Source organism: Diplotaxodon limnothrissa, linkage group LG14, assembly GCF_057381915.1.
Source record: "Diplotaxodon limnothrissa isolate DT_005_m linkage group LG14, D_limnothrissa_male_GT1.1, whole genome shotgun sequence".
NCBI classification, from domain to species: Eukaryota; Metazoa; Chordata; class Actinopteri; order Cichliformes; family Cichlidae; genus Diplotaxodon; species Diplotaxodon limnothrissa.
The window spans coordinates 34,821,335-34,840,964 of record NC_140609.1 but is presented as its reverse complement, the minus strand read 5'-3'; the positions used below and the strand labels follow the sequence as shown (position 1 = coordinate 34,840,964).

Sequence of the window (19,630 nt, the reverse complement as noted above, 5' to 3'; positions counted from 1 at the left end):
CTCTTAAATAGAAAGTATTAATCCTATTAGTTTGAAAGCACATGGCAGACTCATTTGAAATCTACAAACACTTTGTTTGAGAGCCAATCAGGAAGAGCATAATTTCACCATTTTTTTATTATTGCAAAATGTTTTCCACAAATAATTTAAATAGGTTACTAATTTCATATGTGAATTAGTATATTGTTGCAATCTGTTTTATTTCACTTCAGAGATCTTTCTTTAGATGAAGTTTTCAAATCCTATAGTTTAGCTGTGATCTTCTTATGTTTACATCACATATTCTGTTTACCCAGCGTTCCCTATCTTGTCCTTTCTGCCTCAGTGTCCTTGTCAGATGTAAATTTTTTTACGCTAATTTGAAAAATGTCTCCTGGCTGCAGATTGCCACAGAATTGTGTATGTGTGGCAAGATTTTTTAGTCACGCCCTCGTGAAGATCCCCTTGCCAATTTTAATCACCTTGCCCATGATGAAAGTGCTCAGTGTTGTAAATGTGAATGCCAAATAATGTGAATTAAATTACGGCAAAAGACCGGAAAACCTCACACCCCCTTGTTATTTTTGACGAGTGAAATTAATTTTCTAATTAAAAAGAAAAAGTACGTGGATGCACCTCAGTTGCCAATTGGTGCGAGTTCATACACTTTTATATATCTTGCCTCAAAGGCAAGAATTTGAAAAAACAAAACTAACAATAATTTCAAAGTATTAACCACCTCCCCGTTTAAAATTAGACATAACATAAACATCACAAAGGAATCGGTTTGCCCTAGAGAGCAGCGTGACATGATCACAACATGGTCACAATGCCATACTTTAACATGAATCCTGCTCTATAGCCATCTGCTCACACACCTGCTCTCAGGCTTTTTGTATATAGTTACAGCCACAGCTATCTTATGTCAACCAATGCATTTTCCAGCTGTTATTTACAACTCAGAGAGAAATGTTAAAACCTAATTACTATTGTCTTTCAACTGGAGACGGGAAAGCTGTGGGATTGTGGCTGTTTCTTTTTGTGTCTCCGGTGTGTATTTAAGGAGGGCAGCTTGGTGACATGTACATCTGCATTTGACAGTTTTTGCTTTAGATACATTAAATGAACATTTAAGGTTTCTCTGGCGCTACCATGAGCAGTCTGTAAGATGAATGCACTATTTATGTATACCTAACAAAGAATCTTGTCATCTATTCTTATTATTTTACTTTGTGTAGTGTTCTCTGCAGATTTTGTACTGAAATGTTTCATCAGTGACTTTTAAATTATTCTGCAATTAGAATAAATTGCAGCTGATTGTGTTCTTTTAAAGATTAAATATAGCAAAGCATTGTAGTGGAATTGAAAGTCAGAGAAATAACTTTCTCTGTTCTTGACATCAAAACCTTGTCCTCATTATCTTTAAAAGCATTTCCCTTTAATCCTGTGCATGGTGGAGCTATTTAGTGGTATCAAAAAATCAAATTCATTTTCACATTTTTACTATGATTAATCTTTATTTCATGTGTTTATTTTCATAGTTTGTTGAAATTGAGTTATATAAACAACTTTAAGATGTAGATCTAGTTGTTAGTATTTCAAGCATATCTCATGAGATTGCATATGCTCTTACCGATAGTGAATGTTACTATTCTTGTAACCCGAACAACCCCAAAACATATAACCTCATGCTTGAACTTGTTATTTGAATTGTTTCTCATACCAGTATTGATTTTTGTGTCCTTTCTTATAGGATTATGCTGTTACGGAACAACACTCTGAAAATTGTTAACTCCAGCCGAGCGGATGAGGGGAACTATGTGTGCCGGGCAGAGAATCAGTTGGGCTCGGCAGAGATGACTGCCATACTGTGGGTAAAAGGTAAGTGATGCCCTGAAGGCCTTTATTTTCTGCCAAATTAGCACAAGTCGGCCACCAGTAAACAGTCCCCAATGTCATTTTTTCCTCCCCACCTTTGCTCGGGTGCCAGGGAATTTATTGTGCTTGCTCAGCCGTGAAGAAGGCCTCTCACATTCAAGAATCATATTACAAGGACACACTCTAGCAGTGTAATAGTATGTCTCATAGCTGCACTGCGCACAGTTTAGAACAGAGCTAACCAGGATATTTATCTGACAAAGGTGAGTGTTTTTGCCCAGGTTAGGCTTGGGTTCCCGTGATTGCTCTGCCTCTGATGTCACAGCTAAATGCACTGCCTTCCGTTAGCCTGAGGTGACAGTGCAGCAGCTTTGTGCTTTCAGAGGCCATGCGTGTGGTGCTTAGCCCGAGCAGAGTGGAGGTGACTGTCGGGGAGAGTGTGGTGCTGAGCTGCAAGGCGACACATGACACGTCACTGGATGTGGCTTTCCAGTGGTTCTTCAACCAGAAACCAATCAACTTTCAGTATGACGGTGGCCACTTTGAATACATCCAAACAGTAAGAGCCCGAGTAAGAGCAATAGTACTATTAACAGCAATTTTAACACATTTGCTTTTGTTCCTATCTAACTATTTATCTCTGTCTATCTAATTATCTGCATAAATATCCATATGTTCTGTGTAAACAGAAGGCTTTTTTCCCTTTTGTTTAATTTTAATCTTTCCACATTCATTGAGCCTGTCAACCAACCTATTTAAGTTAATTTTCCTACTAGTATTCTTATTGAACCGAACACTTGTTACACCTGAAAAAGAATCAGGTCCGCCAAAGGTCAGACACCCTTGTGGTATCATCAAAGCGAGTCAATAAATAACCCATTTATGCATATCAAAGACAGTCCTTTTGTTTTGAATTTCACCTGTGAACTGTGAAAATGAGACACTGACTCATACTGGCTCAGCTTTGAAGGTTTATCAGGGTCACCAGTGATTTAGTATGAGAGGTAAGGCTATTGTCAGCTTTTCTTCAAAGCTGACAAGCTTGGCTTGGTTATGGCAAAGTCTAAGATTCTGCTCACAACAAGTACACGGTAGTTATTCCCATCTAGAGTTAATATAGCACAGTATCTCCTCTTTGACTTTTATCCTCTAGAATTGACCAGGGTATACAGGATCAATGATCCTTTATATGCGATGTACCAGCAAAAGCAGAATATACACAGAAAGAAATGTAACCTTTGGCTTCCCTCAGCTACAGGACTGTTTCACTAACCTTGTCTTTTCACCTTCTTCATATTTATCTTTGTTATTTTTGCTGGACCGCTTCTGACCTCTATGTTTCACTTGTTTGTTTAGGACCAGCAGATCAATTGATGATCAATAGATCAATATATAATTTTCTGCCTCAAGGTGCAACATTTTTATACAAGTTAATTTAGTTTTGTGTTTTTTCAGAGGTGCTATTTTCCCTCTCTGCAAAAAAATAATTGGTCACCATAATTGTGACCAACCATAAAATGTTAAAGTTGAAAACAAATCAGCAAGCTATTAGCAGGGAGTCCTGTTTATGTCACTATTCCTTTATCAACAGAGGATGTTAAAATCACATCTGCCCTGATATGTCCTCTGCTACAACCTGTCCTCTAGGGAGGAAGTATTTGCAGTGACAATTCTTTACAGGCACAACAGAAGCCTGGCTGATGCATGGTTTGTAATTTTAATCAGGTTTCCTGCTAAACAGCTGCCTGTAGACTTTGAATTATTCCCAGTCTTGCCTTAGGCATTTCTCATTTCAGCAGAGAGAAAATACGGGTAGCTGAAGAATGTAGCACCAAGCAAGCACCTGAATTAAACAGGAATTTTTCAAGCCACATGAGCCTCTACAAGATGTAAAGGAATCACACTTTTTGTGTCGAGCACATTTAGGCTTGCCTAATACCTAACTTTTTAATGCTTTCCTTTCCCAATTGCAGCAGTCTTCAACAGTGGATCTGATGATTAGGAACATTTTGTTGAAGCATGCTGGGAAATACGGGTGCAGAGCCCAGACCAGCGCTGACACTGTATTTGCAGAGGCAGAACTTCTTGTGCGAGGTAAGCTTGTTATCTGGCAGTACACTGTGACGTCTTGCGCGCTCTTTATTGCTGGCGACTTACTGCTTCTCTTGAACTAATCCACAACTGCAGTACAGAATTACCGTATTGCACACTCTTGGAGAATTTAGTCCAAGTCACTGTGCCACTTGGCTAGCTTTTAGGTGAACAGGAACATTGACATAATGAAAAACTATCTCGGTGAACATATGGGCATTGGGCACATGTGGGCCCAAGACAGACTTTCAAATTTAGTGAGCCAGTGCTTTAAAGCTATTAGTAATTCTCTGAAATAATGTTAACAATTTCTTGGAATCTATTAAATTAGCCCAATTTGTTACAAGTGCAGCTCATCTGGGAAGTTGGTTAATTACAGTGATCATTAGAGATTTGCTCCTGCTGGGGACAATTGCGCCAAGACTACTTCCACATTATTGCCCCTTTTTGATCATTTCTACTAATTTTACATTATCATGGTGAATGTCCTCAGCAGATGTTGCATCTGCATGAACAGGTTTGCTATGTGCTGTTAAATAGATTGACTGAAATGTCTAGTGATCAAATGCGTTGGTTATTTTTTGATTGTTGCTGAAAATTGCCCATGCAAGTTCTGGGCTTTTTGTTTTTTTTGACTGTTGTAATGACACATTAACGCATTGTCAGGCTAATCATCATTTTATGAGTGACACTATTTAAGCCTCATTGCCTGGGGAGTTTTCATGGGAGATGGCAGGAATATTTATAATGAAAGCAAATCTATGTCAAGTTAAGCTTTGCCTGTTGATTGTCTGTGTTATAATCGGGCAATACTTTAATATCAGTGGTTGGTGAGTGACACTGGAATACTGTTGTGCAGGTAGACTCAAACTGTTAGTGTTGGGGTTTAAAGTAAACCTCGAATGTGTTTCATTTTCTCTCATATATAACAATTATAATTTCATAATTTCAAGTAATGAAGTCATCTTTTTAACCTTCAGCTAAAAAAATTATTACTACGCTTATATGTAAAGATGTCACTGAGTAGGGATGCTGTGGCATTAATATGGTCATCTCAGGCTTATAGCAGTAACCCATACCAGTTGTGTGACATTTTTGACAGCCAGCCAATCAGAGGGGAGATAGGTTGAAAGAAAGTTACTCTTTAAGGGAGAGGAACTATGAACAGAAACTCCACTAAAACCCAGTACAACAAAAATAGTTTTGTTTGTCGTTATTTTACTTCTTTTTAATTTCATTTGACATTGTGGATTTTTCACTTTTATTAGAAAACCTATGGTGAGCAATCAGACAGGTAACTTGGGATGAAAAACGGTGGGGGGATTTGCAACACAGCTCCCTAGAAATGAATTATTATCTGTGCTATTATTAGCAGAGTATGTAAAGTATGCAATTTAATATGCACCTCTAGTTATGAGCCACAGTTTAATATGTTTTCATTACAGCTGACAAAACAAAACAAATGCATTAGTTAATAACAAAAAATATAAAACATGGTAGAGAAGCACGAATGCATCCATCCATCATTATAGGTGGATATTTGTCATGTCAACTGCACATCTGCAGAAAGGATGGTATTTATTACTGGCAATGGCTAGCATGTATCGTTCACATTAATTTTGAGTTGATGCAGTTATTTGCATGCAGACTTCAGTTTTTTTTATATATAATGAAAATATCTTTGTTTCCAAGATACAAAACATCTACAATTCAAATTGTTATTTTAAGCATCTGCATCATCTGCAGATACAACATTTAAATACCATATACTATTAATAAGAAAGGACATAAAATAAACAGTAAGTTGTCTCCTACCTGTCAAAGCTTAAGCTGCTAACTAGCTGTAGCTAATAGAAATCAACTCATTCACTGCCCAAACACTGGCAAAACATTCCATATAGACGCCTATGACAGTAATTATTTGGATCCCACAGTGCAAAGAAATGGCCCTTGCAGTGTAGCTTTCTCATGGGCACTTTGGGGGGGACACAGTAGATTGATTTTCACTGAGCGCGCCACCTGTCTGCTTTTTCATTTACAGCTGTTCCCTCTAGAGTCCTTAGATGTTTGCTTTAGCTGCAGTATACGTTTACCTCTGAAGACTTAGGTAAACATATGTTCAGCTGTATTAAAACAGAGGAAGGCCTGCCGTCCAGTCACGCTGAGCAGAACTGGCAATTCCCTCCAAAAATCCAAAAAGGAAGCGTCGCTATCCCTTAATCATCGTCAAATCCTTGGCAATGAATCTGTGTCAACCTGCATCCTGCTTCACTTTAGTCAGTTTAGTATGTTGTGTTCTTGTCTGGTGTCTGTTTGTGTAAAGATTACAACAGGGAGCTGCATTTGTCACCATACACGCACAGCTGCATTTCCCTCCTAATGCTTCCGCAGTTGCATCCATTAGTGTATCTAATTGTAACAGCCCATAATGAAAACATCACAATGGGCCAGCTTAAAAATTGATTCAAACAGCAGCAAAGATTGATGATTGTTTGGTTTTTTCCTTTTTTGCGTGGCCATTTCAGAAGCGTTTTTTTCTTTTAAACTTTCAAACATGTTTTATCTGTGTCTCCTTTTTCTTCCACCAGGCCCCCCCGGACCACCTGGAGTGGTGATAGTGGAGGAGATCACAGACACCACAGCCACTCTGTCGTGGACACGTGGCGTCGACAACCACAGCCCTATCAGCACTTATAATATACAGGCCCGAAGCCCATTTTCATTAGGTTGGCAAACTGTCAAAACAGGTAATCAATAAGGAGCAAATTGCAGCCTGTAGATCTGGGAGGTTAATGTGAGGATATATACAAAGGTCGTAATCCTGCCCAAAGTTCTATACCAAGATAGAGAATCAATCCAACCTGATCAAGGTTACTGTTTTCAAGAGAAACAAATACAATTTTCTTTGGCAATCTTCTCTTACTTATATTAAAAGTTTGAATTCCTCGTTTTAAACAGTTGCTATAGAAAAAACTATGAAAACAGTGCTCTCTGATGCCCATGTAAACATTGCCTTCTACGTGTGAGATTTTTAACAGTAGGAATAGGATACGATAGGATAAATAAGAAGCAAATTGATCGTATTCACTGTTTCATTCATTCAAGTGTTTGAATGAAGGCTATGCCTAACAGAGTATGAAGTCACTCCAGTGCAGTCTGAGTTTATTTTAGTTCTAGTTTATCTGCTTGTCCATGTGAGTCATGAATATGCAGCTGAACTTACCTCTACGTCTCCTTGCACCTTGGAAGTTGGTGAATTTGTTTCTAGATAACCTGGTTAGCAAGTGCATTTTTAACTAACTGTAATATTAAATATTAAATTTTTTAATTTTAGAAGGCTTTAAAAATGCTCTTGTCGTGTATAGTAGTACAATTAAACAAATCACAAGAAGATATGTTAAAAGTCGATATCTATGAAGTTGTCTTAGGCTAAAATTAACTATGGGGATCATTTATGTCAAGTTTTAAACATGCTTATTTTTTCCAGTAAAGTTAAAATGAGACTCTGTTGGAATTGACTATTTTTTGAAACTGCAGTTTCCAACAAAATAGCACTGTCATATCCCGACAATGCTTATGGCTTTAAAAAAATACTGTTTTACCAAGTAGTAGTACAGTAGTACAAGTTTAAATAAGAACACTTATTAACTAATACAACATATTACCCTTCCCTCTTGCACTCATACCACTGTTCTCAAAAGGGTAATTTCATTTTGCTCCTTGCCTTGTGCGTGTTGAGCAAGAGTCACTTCATCTTCCTGCAGACACTAAGCGAAGGAGGAGATGTGGCTGATGCGCCCGTTTGTTTCAGTCTTTGAGGCTGGTGCTGTAGTGCGACAGCTAGTCGGTCTTAATAAAGAACATGAAACACAGTTTTCTGTCATTTTCTAGTTGAATTCGGCTATTGTTCAGAGGTGCTCAGCAGAAAGTAATTTGAGCACATATCAAATGTCACTGGTGTGAATTTTAGTCAGTGTCATGTCAGCAGTAAGTAGGAAATTAACCTTTTGGGCTTGAATTATAAAACCGATCTATGTTCATTTAGTAAAAAACGCACTTTCAGTGCTTAGAAAGAAATCCTTTTCTTCTGTAACTACATGGAATAGCCATCAATTACTATCACTTAGCATTAAAGAATGAAGGCTTGCTAAGCGTCGTGTGTAATCCATCTTAATATGGCGTGTGATAATTATAGCAGAGTTTAAGGTGTGATAATGATTCATCCCCACAGATATATAAATCATACTTTGTATACCCTCCTCTCACATCATGTCTGTTCAACTACATTTAATTTGATAAAGCACAATTAGGTCTCTCTGATATATTGTCAGTGTTGAACTTGTTAAGATTAGCGTGAAGGGGATTGGGTTTTTAGCTCCTGCTCCTTACAAACAGAGTTATCAGCTCATGTTTGGAGAGCAGCCTGCTTGACAGAGTGATCTCATTGTGAGCCGCTGTGAATGATAAGAGTATAAGCTCCACTGCTTTAGAGACCTCTGGTTCATTTGTGACATGGATATGCTTTCAGTCAATGTTTGTTTGTTATTGCAGGATCAATATTAACAACGCTTGATTATGGCAGTGCTGAAGCAACTAGATTAGTTGCATTATCTCCTTGTAATTCTATTCTAAATACATTCATAAAATCAGATTTTTTTTCCTTTAGTCTGAGGCTGTAATTTAATTGCATTGGTTTGTTCTGCTGAAACTGCAAAAAATGGTTGAAATCACCTTCCCTCTGTAACGTTTTAAGCTGTTGTTCATGCGTCAAAATGCCATATATCACCTTTAAAGCAAATTGTGTAACATCACCACCTGCTGTGAAAATATAACAAGTCACAGTGAATCTGTGAGGATGATAAAGAAGTTGTACAGTCCATAAGAACAAAGGAATCTTTTGTTGGCTCAGTTCACACTAGTTTTTAACTGAAAGGCAGGTTAAAATCTCCCAACACTGACATTTTGCATACAAGCATAAATTGTGACCCTTTTTTATGTCATTCTACAGTTTGACAGGATTAGATTTAAGAAATGTTATGCACAGTATGTTTTCATATGTAGACTATGTCAACAGACTTTGTAAAAAAAAAAATTTTGTAGGCCACAATCCAGGCTGTGTTGCTCTTCCAGATCTGTTCCACTTCTTGCCTGTTTCAGTGGCTTTTCACAGTGAAACACTTACTTAGTTGCATGATTGAAGTCAAAACCTTTGATTGTTTGGCCATAAAAAAAACCTCTGGCCTCTCCTGGTTGCATTTTATTTCTGTTTATTGCATGCTATACTATTCTTTGGAGAGGATTTTAGAAAAGGCATATGATACCTTACTGATTTATTCAATGTGCTTTCCGCAAACACCTTTAAAGCGCTAAGCTGGCACTTAGGGTACTTACCTATTATATACTGTACATAAGGAAAACTGAAGTGCTATAACTGCAACGTTGTTCTAAATAAATAAACGCACAGGAAATACTCTTGTGTGCAGACCCAGAGCCAGTGACAGGAGACATGGAGTCAGCCATGGCTGTGGAGCTCAACCCCTGGGTGGAATATGAATTTAGAGTGGTGGCCACCAATGCAATTGGGACCGGAGATCCTAGTGCACCTTCGAGAGGAGTTAGAACTAAAGAAGCAGGTAATACAGATTTTGACAGACATCAGCTGTAAGAGCACAATTATATTTATTATAGTCAATTCAAAATCCAGTTGATAACTTATTGCTGTTAGAGAGCTTAGCTGTTGCCCCCATATGCCACTTCAGAACCATGTTGTATTCCCACTGTTTATGTACTCTATTTTAATTGGGGAGGACGTTGAAAGTAAGCTGCTTATGAATGTGAATTTCAACAAGTCTAGTGTTTCTGTAAAAGCAGCCAGGCTTTTAAAGCCCCAAGGCAACAACACAGCAAAATATAGCATTTACGGTGAGCAAAAATTCACTGTGCTGCTTCACTAACTGCTCATTTTCCGTCTACAAAATGCAATAATTATAAAGGTCAGTGGTCATTTCAAAGTGGCTTATTTAATCTGTCCCATCTCTTCAGCGTAATTAACAGACTAATAGCTGTATCTACGCACAGTTGTGGTAATCCATCCCAAAGTTACAATACGTGATCTAAATGTCAACAAATAGGTTCCAGTTCAAAACACAGCACTGGAAACCTACAATAGCTCTCACTTTGATTGACAGATGTTTCAGTGAAGGCACAGCCACCAAATAAGGTAGTTTTTTTTTTTTTAGCTGTTTTCTGATGCTTTGACTATAGTTTTAAAAAAGGAGATTTTGTAGTCAGTGTTAACCTCTCTGTTTTCCACAGTCCCATCAGTGGCACCATCAAACGTTAGTGGAGGAAATGGGCGCAGACATGAACTGGTCATCTCGTGGGAGGTAGGTTTTCTGTCCAATTTCATTCAAGTTTGACAATGTGCAAAAAAAAAACCCCGTTGAATTAAATGTGTTAAAGGCAAATCCCTTAATTTAAAAATAATACTTCTCACGAGCACAAGATCCAAACATTGGAATTCCTCTGAGACCGTATAATCATAAGCAGAAATAGCACATAAATAACATATAGAAGGGTTTTTCTTTGAAATTCAAGATGCTAAATATATAAACATACTCCTGTTTTTACAGAATCTTATAAAAAGCTTGTCAATGTCTTGAGGCCAGATTGAAGATAGAAGAACAAGGAATAATGACTGCAATAATCAGTGCAAGTCAAAGTTACCCTGATAATAAATGTTACCCCAAAAGGATTTAGAAATACTAATACCATTTTTATTATCTTATCTCCGATTACTTTTATTCTCTGGATTCATAAAATAGTGCCTCTCGTTTTCTCTTGTGACCCTGTAGAACAAAGCACTTACATGTGGGTTTCCACTACCAGAGGCACGGTAGTGGAAACCCACATGCATAAAGGCACATCATGATGATTATTTTTAGGATCATTTACATGAGTAAACATAAGAATACATCTATAGCCTGTAAATATTCATCATTTAACTTGAGGAAGTATTACTCACTAGGATTAAAAATGTGATAATGGGACTCTGTGTAAGGAAATTTATCATCGCCTAGACGCGTCTGAAACAGCATGATGAGAATCAGTAATGTAATCCGAGAGTAAAAACGAGCCCACTGCAAGAAGGTTTATTGTAAACATCACTAAGTACATTTCTGACTTTATTCACTGTTTAACAGTGACTACTAAAAAGAAAAAAAATGCATATCATCTAATAATCATGTAGATGTTGCCATCACATGAGCTGCATGTGCTGCTCATCCTAAAAAACTTCACTTCCTGGGAATACTTGTCAGACATTATTAAGGAGGATAAAGCATGGTTGATGGATGACGGTAGTCCTTGTGGTTCTAAGCTTGAAGGAAATGGTCTGATGGTTTCACGATACACAGATGATTGCATTCGTTTCCAGTCAGTTGCATTCACTTGAGGTGAGATGCGATGACTAGCTGCAGTAACGCTCGCTGTGTTTTTAGGGACTTGCATTTGATTGTCATGCTATTCCCAGAACCATCAGCGGGAGATCTAATTAACACATAGACAAAAGTTTCAGCAGCTCGAAAAAATAAAACGAGATCTTAGAGAAGTTGTGACTCTTGTATAGAACAAATTAATAGTACCTGTGATTACACTATCCTGCTAATACAAGGTTTTACATTTCCTTTTGTAAGAACCAAGTTTGGGATACAGCACTGTGCAAAAGTGGAGAGTCAACTCTCATTTCTTTATATTTTCCTTGTGACCAACCAAAATACACAAGAGAACATCAGGAGAGACAGGAGGCAAAGGAATACACAAGCTAAGAAATATAGAACAGAAACCAAAACACCAGTAGTCATAAGCCAAGAACCAAAAGGAAAACAGCCCAATAAACAATAATATAGAATCAAAACACTGGGCCACAGGCCCAGGACCGTGACAGAATGGTGTCAAACATGAGTGTGTTTTACCCACAATCAAGGCTTACCTGCTGAGAGCGCAAGTGTCGAGTTCACATAAGTTTTTATCGTTTCCTTTTGTGAAATACAAAGCTCTTGAAACCTGAATTATTTATTCATTGTTCATCTGTCCACTTTCAGCACATCACAAAAATAACACATACAGTTTCTTATCATGGCATTGTTGCTTTTATTGGCCCACTACACCTTCTGTGTGTACACGTTATAAAGTTTCTAACAAGCAGTGTTTCCCAGTGTCAAGCCACAAATACAGGCATTCACTCCAAAAGTTATTAATCAAACACCTGACTGTTGCAAAATACCCAAACCTGTTTTTTTATGTTCACCAACCTTTTCATTTTGATTAATTATTCTACGGCCGTGTTCTTGACAGATTGTTACGGTTCGCACATTGAAATCTGTTGAAAAACATGTAGATCCGTTTCTCCACTGATAATTTCCTCAAAACAAACCATTCATGTCAGTTTCCCCCTTGTGTCTCCATTCACAACACCGGGCAACCAGGGAAAACAGCTGCACACTCCATCTTCTTCTGAACATGTCTGGCCACAGTAACACCTGGAGGTGTGCAGTTCTAATTACAGTCCAGGTGTGCATAGTCTGTATGCTTGATTGCAGCGATGTTTTGGAAAAAATGTAAATAATGTTCCTAAAAACTAGAAAATGAATTTTGATAACCCTAAGTTATATATTTTTTATATAAGAATACACTTTTATTTCTACTTCCATTCTACATGTGGCACGACAGTGGGACTGATTTGCAAACCAAATACAATTGTGCACTGTTGCATAGAGAAGACATAACTGTAAGATTATCTATTTTTTTATTGAACACCAGAAACAAAGAGGTAAACCACATTTAACTATACTACCGTGACATAAGCTGTAGCACTACAGAATTCTTTCTCATCAGCTGTGTCAGGTGTAGGTGGTCAAAAGCAGACCAAAGTGCGCTTTTACACCCTAAACTCAAAAGTTCTTGAAGCTTGGGCCCTCGGTGTGTTGCTGATTGAAAAGAATTTCTCTACTTCTTTGTTGCTGTAACTTACTGCAGCTGTCATTTCCAACAAACACGACAGTTTGCACTACATACTGGAAAGTTCCTCAGCTGTAGAAACAAAGATAAAATAACCCAGGTGGTGATGCACTGAACTCCAAGGCAGCATTGACCCTTTTATTAGGAAAGGCAAGGGAGATGCACATTATCTCCCTTGCCTTTCCTAGAGGGGTATATCACATAGGATGCCATGTGAGCTGTGAGGGGCTCAGGTGAACATTCATCATTAGGGCAAAGTGACCTTTTTCCATTTAGACACAGAGACGTGGGAGACCCATCTGCTGTGATATACTGGATGATTTTCTCTGACTTTCATTGAATTTATACTCAGATATGGAAAGTCATTGGCCCACTGGGACAGAACAGTTTTCCTCAGGACCAACCGTTGAACTGGCTGTTGTACAAAGGCAGAACATACACGAGATAACAGACTAAACATCTGTCTACAGTCATTTCCAGCACATGTGCAGATTGTGGTTATAAATGGCTCTGCATTTCAACATGTATAGATGATGTGTTGGGAGCTGTGGCAATATTACCATGTTTATTACAAGCTTATTATTAACAGTGGCCAAGGAGTGGCTCAAGATCATAGCTCATTGCATTTTAAACAGGGTTCTAATTTAGCCTTGAGAAATTTGCTTAAACATCACGGATCTTAAAGTTAGAGGGCGCAACTTGGTAATAATTGCAAAAATTGCTGACACGGTTCAAAGACGGCCAGCTGGGCCATTTACTACACAGAGCTACATCAGTCTGGCAAGTGATTAAGATGTACTGAATTTAAAATTTGGTCCCACCAGAGAGGCGCAGTAAAGATTAACCTTGACTCTTAGCGTCATTCTCTCTAAATCCAGAGGTGTTTATGAAAATCTGTTTGTAATCTCAAGCTACAATAGTTGTAGAAAATATAATAAGTTTCACAACAAGTAAGCGGGATATTAGTATGAACCATTTCCAAGTGGACAGCCTGGCTCTCAGCCAGATTCAGGCCAATGTAGCTACTGAATTGCTATGAGCAGAGCTGAGAATTTGCAATTGAGATCAGCTGAAGGATACATTAACAGGGGACCAGTGAACAGATGTAGAGGCAACTGACAGTTATTCTTGTAGTTATTAAGTATGGGAGCCCAACTGCCACTGGGAAGATAACCTTCACATCAGGAGATGTGCACCTCCATGGCACATTATGGGGGATAATGTCCATTCCAGATGGGATGCTGTTTGGTGGTAGACCATTTCCTATTTATAACTCAAGAGTGTCATTAGCTTGGCTAGTATAGCACAATGACATCCATCTGCCAGAGATCAGTAATATCTTCCCCACTCGCTGTCTGAGGAGGGTGCACAGTATCCTGCGGGACCAACATCACCCTGCGCGCCACCTTTTCCATCTGCTGCCCTCAGGGAGAAGGTACAGGTCTATACAGGCCAGAACATCCAGACTGGCCAACAGCCTGTATCCACAGGCTGTGAGGCTCCTGAACTCTCTGCCCCCCTCTCACGGACAATAACCATATCCAACTTCTTAATAGCAATGAACTGGTCTGCATTGGTGCATCATATCTTTATTCTCTTCCCCCTCCTGCCCCCCCCCCCTCTTTCTTAAATAGATAACTATCATATCTGATATCATATCTCACAGTACAATAATATTGAATGGGTTGCATTGTTGTATTTTGTCATGTTTCTCAGGTCTTTGTCTGAATTTCTACAAACATTATTGCTAAGGATTGTCTTATTGCATTGGAGTCACACTGGGTTAAATATGTACACTTGGGTTTTAAGGGGTATTTATTATTTTCTTCTTTTTTTTGGGTTGTATGGAAGCCCCAAACGCAATTTCATTGTTCTTGACAATGACAATAAATAAATAAATAAATAAATATAAATACCATAGCGCCCCATGTTGAGGGACACATAAAGCTCATAAAATAACGATTGATGCTTGGTATGACACAAAAGCCTAATAAAGAGCCCTTATGAGTCATGCGTGAATTTAAATAATTACAAACAGCAATTTCTTGCTCACGATTCTCCTCATAAGGTTTATAGCTGTGACTTTCGTTCACGCACATCCATGATCTGAAGAATTAGGTTCTTCCACGAGTGGCTCAGCATAAAAGTGAGAGCGAACATTATTCAGTCTCCTCATTTGTTTTCATTCAGACATTTTCTCCAGTCAGATCAAGTCACTTGTGAAGTAGCGAGCCTACAACAGTGAAAAATTTAAGTGCTTCTTCAAGAATTATATTGTCTCTCTGCCAATTTTGAGGTACAAGAATTGGTCACCCATCAGGAAGTGTGTCAGTTTTCGAGAGAATCACAGCACAATGCTGAGACACTTCACTTTGATACAGTAGCCTCCTTCTGGTTCTTGGCATTTTAAGTAGTTTTAGCTCTACCCTATTTGTTCTTGCTTCTGCTAAATGCTTTTGGAAATAAATCAAGACTCTGTCAGTGATCAATGGATATGGATATTAGAGGAGACGGAGCAGGAATGTTAGCCCTTTTTGGCAGTCAGGGCATGTGAGCGCATGGCAGTTCCGCCTTTCCAATCATCTGTGGAAAGTTGTCAGAGCCTGGACAGCCATGGTGGGCAGGGTTATTAAGCAGGATGAATGACTAAACAGTCTCTGCAGCTTCATTCAGCCATCTCTTTAGAGGCGACTGCAAGAGACTGCTTTTACACTTGTAGCCAAAGGGAGGACCATTAGTGATGCCTCCATAGTCCCCATCACTGAGCCTTAAGACTTACCTCAGTTCAAACTGTGTCCACGCTTATCTGTGACTATCTCACATCCCAAAGTCTTTCTGAACTTAACTAGCTAATTTGTTCACGCTGTTTTGTAAAGACCTGTGTTCCTTGGCATCTCTTTCAAATCTCTGCCAGCTGTGAGAATAATTCTGATGGAAGCTAATTCATTTCCACTGATCATCCCTGTAATTAGGCAGTCACGGTGATTGGTCATTGTCGAATGAAATGTGAACTACATCTCTATTCCCACGCAATCCCCCTACAGACTAGATAGCTAATGCGGGTGATGCCTTCAGGGGACTGTATCACTCTGAAGCTTATGCAAATCAACACATTACAGCAAATGCAGCATACTTGCCAAAAACAGGTGTACAGGTGTTTGTCATTTATTAAATTTAGCCAAAGATTTAATCCCTGCTGCTCATATTTTAATTAGATTCTAGCTCACTTAATAAATTGGCACTTGATTTGATTAAGTACAGAGCAGCTGTGGAAGACACTTCCCAGTTTCACCACTATAGGAAAACCACAGATAATCACTGGAAACCCGTGTCCCCAAAATCCTCCTGTCAGACATGGAAAGATAAATAGCTACATAATGGGCACAACTGAGCCAGATATGATTTGTTTCCATTGCTCAAGACTGACTGCATCTTTATTAATACTGGCAGACAGTTGCAGTAAATGGGTAGGAAATTGAAAGCTGGTTAAACGGGATTACCGCAGAGGAGAAACTTCTTTTTTCATTCAATGAGATCCTTGCTTTCAATGATGAAGCTGTCCAGATTGGAAATTGTGAAAATGATGCACTTTCAGTCAAAGAGTTTAAGTGCTGCTGAGCTGCTTTTGTATTCTTATACCAGTGAAATACACTCCATGGTGATTGAGTCTCCTCTTTCTGTGTTTTCAGCCTGTATCTGAGGAGTTCCAAAATGGTGAGGGTTTTGGGTATATTGTTGCATTTCGTGCCAACGGGACACGAGGGTGGAAGGAGAAGATGGTGACTTCCGCAGACTCTACGATGTACAAATACAGGGACGAGACCTTCCCTCCTCTTACCCCCTTTGAAGTGAAGGTTGGTGTCTACAACAATAAGGGAGATGGGCCATTTAGCAAAGTTGTCATCATCCACTCTGCTGAGGGGGGTAAGTTAATATTCATGGTTGTATGAATTTTAAAGACAGAGGAGGAGTTGTTTTCTCCATTAGATCTTCACTGTTGTTTTACAGAGCCAAGGGAAGCGCCGTCTGATGTGAAAGCTTACGGCATTTCTTCCTCAGAAATTAGAGTGACTTGGAAATCGCCCACGCCTGGTCCTGGAAAACCAAGAGGATATGAGGTTTGTATAAATTATGTCTGTGATTGTTTCTTTGCACACTTTTGGTGTGTGACATTTTGTAAAACGTTCTCCTTCTTGCATTTTTCTGTCCTTAATTTCTATTAACAGGTCAGCTACTGGAAGGATATGGAGCTGGAGGAGTCAGGAAAAAAACAACAAACTGTAAAAAATGAGACATCGATGGTCTTGACAGGATTAGAGGGGAACAGTGTGTATGCCATTACAGTAAAAGGCTTCAACAGCATTGGCCAAGGTCCTGGCAGTACTGCTGTCACAGCCAAGACCAGGAAACCCCGTGAGTACAGCACTGACACTAATCTCATAATACTATATATGGAATACAGGCTACTTGTTAAGTTTGCTTGCCTGTAGTAATTGACCTAGTTGGCTGAAGCTCTCTTTTAAAGTCTTTTTAAATTTGGACTTTGGGTGTTGTGTTATATCCATAGCTCCTGCTCAGCCACCAGCCAACCTTCACTGGCTTCAGGAGGGCAACAACGTGTCCTTAAGCTGGGACCCCGTGAAGGCAAAAGACAATGAGTCTGATGTCATCGGGTACATGGTAATGATCCATCCTTATATTGTTCAGTTACATAAAATCTGGTAAATTGTTAATGCACGGAGGAAAAGTTCCCAAACAAAGTATCCTATCCTCGATTTTGCTAAAGATTGATCTCAAACTCTGCTCGTCTCCACATGAGTAGCCGTGTTTATAGTTTATACACTGTGGCAAATAATTATTTGATCCCCTGCTGAATGCGTATGTTTGCTAACTCGCAAAGAAATAAACAGTCTTTAATGTTTATGGTCGTTTCATTTTAATGGAGAGAGACGGGATATCAACGAAAACAAAAACACATTACATAAAAGTTGAATAATTATTAGGATCAAATAATTATTTCCCCGACTGTATCTTAGAGAAATGATACCTCTCGAAAAGATTGAAAAATGACCTATGATACACAACTATATAAATGCAATAGGTATTACCATTACCTTCAGCAGGGTTTACATTCAAACTACTACTTTCTCATAAAGATTGGCTTGCTGCATTTCTACTGACCTAGTTTTGTAACAAATAAGAATATATCTGCAAATACACTTAGCTTATTTGACCATTTTTTTCTTTCATAGGGGTCTGAATGCACTTTTAGTGTGATATACGGGGAAATAAAAAGTGAAGTAAACCTTCAATGTGCATATGTAATGCAGGTGTTACTGAAACAGGAGGGCAGAGGCCACAACCAGGTGACAAGAACCATTAACCCTTCAACCATGCTCTCACTGCCAGAGGGAGGCACTTATGTCATCGAGGTGCGGGCGCTCAGTGAAGGGGGAGAGGGAGCCTTCAGCTCCCAAGTTCGACTTGTCACTTCCTCTGGTAAGCTGGAAGCTGCTTAGTTGCCTCTCTTCTCACTCACATTACATGACCTCTGAAATCCAATTTCTATGCACAAGCTGTTTTCTCTTTGTAGCAATCTTATGTCCTGCCCTTAATTTAGTCACCACAGCTGTTCAGCGAGCCAAGTTTTCTTTGGCTAATACTGTTTTAATTACCTCGCCCACACAAACCTTCCTACTCCTGCACAGCCAATTAACTTCTAAGCAACAGAATGAACCGAAACTTTGCAGTGTTACGTGTGACCAGCCAGATTTTAAAGGCAGTTGCAGTTTTCCTCTTTGTCTCTATATTCCACCACTCATTTTCCACCCTTCAGGAAAAAGATTATTTCCATGCAGCTACACGCTCCCGATATATAGACCACTATATTGAATACATAATTTAGCATTAAAAAAAGAATTCATCTTTGTATTGACTCTCCTCTCATCCACTTGCTTTCCTTAGGTGTCCGAGCAAAAAGCAACCAGTGCTCAGTGCACTGCCTGCCACGGAGCCTAACATGGACTGCAATCCTCCTGGTTCTTCTGGTGCCTTCAGCTTCCTGGTGAGGCCACGGTGGTGTCCTCACTTTCATGAAGGGAGCCACCAGTCTTCTGCTCCCTTTTTCTCTCTGACTGCCTGCTTGCTTCGGCCTTACCCATCTCAAAGGGCCTGAGGTGTGCTGAAGGGGTTTGATTCTGCCAGTTCACATGCAGCTCTTCAGAGTCCCTCCTTTTCAATTCAGTTTTCTTTGAGGCCCCGGACATTTGAGTTGCGCCATTCTTTCCAACATCACAATAGTGTTGTACTGTAGTATACATTATGTGGAAGGATTTGTTTAATCACTTAATTTAACATTATGTGTTCCTCTCAATGACTGGCATCTAACTACTTCCAGACGGCTCCTACAGCTCCGGGGCTCTACAGAGCATGAACAATTCCTTGAAAGCTGCTGTGGTAGTAATACAGGGATCAGCCGACCTGTTTCTTTTCATTACTTATCTGCATCAATTTACCCCTTGGCTGCCTAACAAGCAATGCAGCAGAGGCTCAGTAGAGATAAGTGCATTGTTTTCTTATTCACACATTGAGGAGAAAAAAGTTTTTTTTATGGAACCAAGAATCTTACTATTTCCAGACTTGCTTTTTGTACATTGTGTTACCT

At 39.1% G+C, this 19,630-nt stretch overlaps 1 protein-coding gene across 1 annotated transcript in view; it reads left to right on the top strand.

Annotated features, from left to right (window-relative positions):
- Positions 1 to 19,034, top strand: part of cntn5 (contactin 5) — a 68,102-nt gene extending 49,068 nt beyond the window's left edge. Inside the window, exons 15-26 of the mRNA XM_085370213.1 lie at positions 1,733 to 1,860; positions 2,241 to 2,428; positions 3,831 to 3,951; positions 6,537 to 6,695; positions 9,432 to 9,581; positions 10,264 to 10,334; positions 16,656 to 16,890; positions 16,975 to 17,084; positions 17,193 to 17,379; positions 17,534 to 17,646; positions 18,297 to 18,465; positions 18,931 to 19,034. Of these exons, the coding sequence (XP_085226339.1) occupies positions 1,733 to 1,860; positions 2,241 to 2,428; positions 3,831 to 3,951; positions 6,537 to 6,695; positions 9,432 to 9,581; positions 10,264 to 10,334; positions 16,656 to 16,890; positions 16,975 to 17,084; positions 17,193 to 17,379; positions 17,534 to 17,646; positions 18,297 to 18,465; positions 18,931 to 19,034 (1,735 nt within the window). The remainder of the gene's footprint in view (positions 1 to 1,732; positions 1,861 to 2,240; positions 2,429 to 3,830; positions 3,952 to 6,536; positions 6,696 to 9,431; positions 9,582 to 10,263; positions 10,335 to 16,655; positions 16,891 to 16,974; positions 17,085 to 17,192; positions 17,380 to 17,533; positions 17,647 to 18,296; positions 18,466 to 18,930) is intronic.
- Positions 19,035 to 19,630: the final 596 nt, after the last annotated feature.